We start from the raw sequence: 3,629 nt of genomic DNA, 5'->3' as shown, positions 1-3,629 counted from the left end.
GAGCCCCATAACGGCTGGCTACTGGTTCCTCTTTTTGCGGTGCTGGAGAATCAGAAAAACTGCCAAAGAGAGGAGTTATCATCGACTGCTTATTTAATGCCTGTCGTTCCCTATAAATTTCCTTGTAGGGTGCAATGCCACGATCTAGAATGGCAGTTACAGATTCTTTTCTCTCAAAACTTGGATCTGCTTCCTGTATGAGTTGAGTCAACTGCTCATAGTAGGACATTATTTTTTTTAGGTTTGACATGGTTAATGTTGGACTAGACTCTACACAGTCATCGTCCTCTGTACCTATGTCGTTTTGTCTTTCGTCGACTAATTCCAACACCTCTGTATCATTTAATTCTCGTTCGGGAGCTTCCATCATATCCCAAATGTCGGTTTCATCGAGTTCTTGAAAACCATCCCCAGGTAATGCTTTTGCCATGTTCAGAACTCGAGTCATGTTATCCTCTTCAAACCCAACGAAGTCTGGAGTTGTGTCAGGCAATAAGTTGCGCCATCCATTCAAAAGACATCCTTGATTTACAGCTTGCCAAGCCTTGCCAATGAAGCGGACACCGTGTAGAATGTTGAATCGTTTCAAATATTGCCGAACAGTTAGTTCCTCATCGTCCACCAGTGCCTTGTGTATATTCTCAAAGGTAAGGTCAAGATAGAGAAGCTTAAATGTGGCCATCACTTCTTGGTTCATAGGTTGCAGCAATGTCCGGGTGTTAGGCGGTAGATAAATCACTTTGATTTCATTTTGAAGGTCATTTAAGTTTGTAGAATAGCCAGGACAATTGTCTAACACAAGAATTGCTTTAAAAGAAATATTCTTTCTGGCACAGTATTCTTTCACTTCAGCGCGGAAGTGGGTCATAAACCATTCTTCAAAAATCACTTTAGTCATCCACCCATTTTTATTAGCACGCCAGTGCACAGGGAGAGTTAACATGCTAATGTTCTGGAAAGGACTAGGCCGGGCAGAATGATGGATAAGCAGTGGTTTAGCTTTGAAATCACCAGAGCCGTTACAACAGAACAACAGAGACACACGGTCTTTAGCATCTTTAAACCCTGTCGTCCTGGCCTCCTCTTTGGCTACGTAACTTTTTTCGGGCATCTTTTTCCAATAAAGGGCTGTTTCAACTGCATTAAAAACTTGACACGGTAAATATCCACCCTCATTCATCATTTTATAAAATTCTTCCAGATAACGCCGAGTAGTCTCTGTATCATCTGATGTTGCATCACCTGGCACAAGTTTGCTGGCTAAATTATATCGTTTAATGAATTTCTGTACCCAACCACGGCTACCTTGAAAAGTATATTTGTCCTTATCAACAACATCACTAAGCTCAACCAAGCTCTTATATATTTGCTTGGCACGATCCTGGATACGTTTTGTTGATACAGGAAGCCGCTTACTGTAACAATCCTGCATCCACAAATAAACCCCCTTTTCCATGGGCTGAATAAAAGCATCTTTATGTACTCTGACTATTCGATTCACTGATCTAGGGGCAGCATCCGTGAATGCGTTCATTATATCTCCACGCACTTTGTAAATGGAACGAATGGTAGATTCATTAACACCAAACTCGCGGCCCACACCAGCGAAGCTTGCACCGTCGTATATTTTCTTGATCATCTCTACTTTTTCCTGTAAGGAATACACACGTCTACGTCGTTTGTTCAGATCGGGTGCTTTCGTATTATTTCTCTTCGTTGGTCCCATCTTCATAGGTTCAAGTATATAGATCCGTATTAAAAAATACGCAGCCTCACAACACGGTCGTGTAAACACAAGTGATAATCAGTGCATTCTGGGTAGCTGAACATTAGAGGGATGGTTGCTGGAGGGGAAGGGTGTCGTTGTTTTTTGTTTTTTTGCGATGCCAGCAGAATCTTCGACAGATCCCTGACCTGTGTTTTCACAAATCGATCCTTGATAAACATAACACGGTTTACAATTGAGCGTGCCGTGTTATCCAGGATCAGTGTTGAATGAGTCAGTGATGAACGAGGTTGCAAGTATTAATTAGCGTGGATACGTATGGATTTCCATACTTATGATAACCGGAAGACTACAACCGGAAGTAGTATGAGTGACTCTAATTTAAATTTCACCAACAACTTGGAGAGACTTGATCGAAATTTTGTTGTTATTTCGGGGTCAGATGTAGTTTAGTATTGATATTTAGGTAATCCAGTTAATTAGAGATGATTGCTAATTAACTGTGGAAAGAAATAGCTACAACATTCTTTATGTCAAAATCTAAATGAGAGTTTGTTGTCAAATGTAGAAAGTGTTGAAGCTGTCCTTGTTCCAGTCTTGAGTTGTGACATCTTCGCCTTTGCTTCTCTAATTAATTTGTAAGTATCATTAATAGTATCAACATTTATAATGTCTCCTTTTTTCTGCTACATCTATTTGTTTTGATGTGTTCAAAGATAAAAGAAATGAAGAAGAGAAGGTATTTTACTAAAGTTGCTCTTATCATATGTAATAGAAGTGAGTTAAAAAACTTGCTTTAACTGACGTTTCATAGTGTTGTCTTAATATTTTCACTGTTTTACTTTCTGATTTCTATGTAAAATCTAAGAATACTCCAAGAATTACACAGAATAATTACGCAAAAGTGTAGTCTTGGAAAATAATTTTTCTGATTTATGTTTGATGAAGCTTGTGCACATGTCTGCTAGCGGACGTTCGCAAACACGTTTTTGTAAAGGTGTGTCGCCCCTTCTGTCTTTCGAAGCTTTCCGAACACGACCATCATGTCATTTTAAAACGTCCCAATCATGCCCACCCAGTTTGTTTTTGAAAGCGATCCAACCTTCACCGTCTTTTAATCCTAAATCTCCCTCATGTCTCACTCCGCAGGTTTTGGACGGACTTTCCGATTTGCTGGCTCTGTTTTCGTCGAGATTTTTCTCATCTTTCGGTGTTTTTTGTTTTGTTTTGTTATATTCTGTATTTCAAACGTCAGTTCCCCCTCCTCCCACCATGTCTATTAACAGACAACCGCCAATAATATGATTTGTTTTAGTTTTGTTTTTTTTCGTTATGCTTTGTCATTCCCTTCTGAAACGCGTCTAATTTTCTTTAAAAGAACAAAACTCCTCGCCCTACTGGATCGTATCTTCAGAAAAAGGGTACGTGTGTGTGTGTGTATGTATTTATGTCTTAAAAAGTAATGGCTATATTAGACGAGTTCCCTTCTTCAGGTAAACGTTTCCATCTACCGTTTATCAATATAGAAGAAATGTAGTAACATGTCCACTGTTGAATGTCTTCATTTTATGTATCCTCTATATTCTGTTTCATTCTCTTCTATTTCAGAACATCAAGTGGCATTGGCATAAAAGAATTACTTACTTGAATTCGTTGCTTGGAGACCGAAAATAAATTATGTAGAACAGACTTAATCCTGTTTGTTTAAGTCTGTTGTAGAATTACTGTGAAATATTTGCTGTGAACTGAGATTAACAGCGAAATTCCCCTGTTTCACTCTGAAATGAATGGAAGATGAATTTATATTGTAATTAAAATTGGATAACAAAAGACTTTGCAACATCTTCAAATATCAACAAAGATCACAGTTGATGGAAATCTAGCAGAAGAAATATTTATTTGG

At 38.5% G+C, this 3,629-nt stretch overlaps 3 protein-coding genes across 4 annotated transcripts in view; 1 reads left to right on the top strand and 2 right to left on the bottom strand.

Moving 5' to 3' along the window:
* Positions 1-1,726, bottom strand: part of LOC106867769 (tigger transposable element-derived protein 1-like) — a 9,962-nt gene extending 8,236 nt beyond the window's left edge. Inside the window, exon 1 of the mRNA XM_052975436.1 lies at positions 23-1,726. Coding sequence (XP_052831396.1) covers positions 23-1,726 — 1,704 coding nt within the window. The remainder of the gene's footprint in view (positions 1-22) is intronic.
* The window catches only part of LOC106868803 (zinc finger protein 239), a 92,365-nt gene that overhangs the window by 65,662 nt on the left and 23,074 nt on the right, over positions 1-3,629 (top strand). The gene's annotated exons all lie outside the window — the stretch shown is intronic.
* Positions 1-3,629, bottom strand: part of LOC106879665 (zinc finger protein 91-like) — a 16,378-nt gene that overhangs the window by 11,722 nt on the left and 1,027 nt on the right. The gene's annotated exons all lie outside the window — the stretch shown is intronic.

Source organism: Octopus bimaculoides, chromosome 21 (genome assembly GCF_001194135.2).
Source record: "Octopus bimaculoides isolate UCB-OBI-ISO-001 chromosome 21, ASM119413v2, whole genome shotgun sequence".
In the NCBI taxonomy this organism is placed as follows: Eukaryota; Metazoa; Mollusca; class Cephalopoda; order Octopoda; family Octopodidae; genus Octopus; species Octopus bimaculoides.
This window is presented reverse-complemented; position numbering and strand designations above follow the sequence as displayed.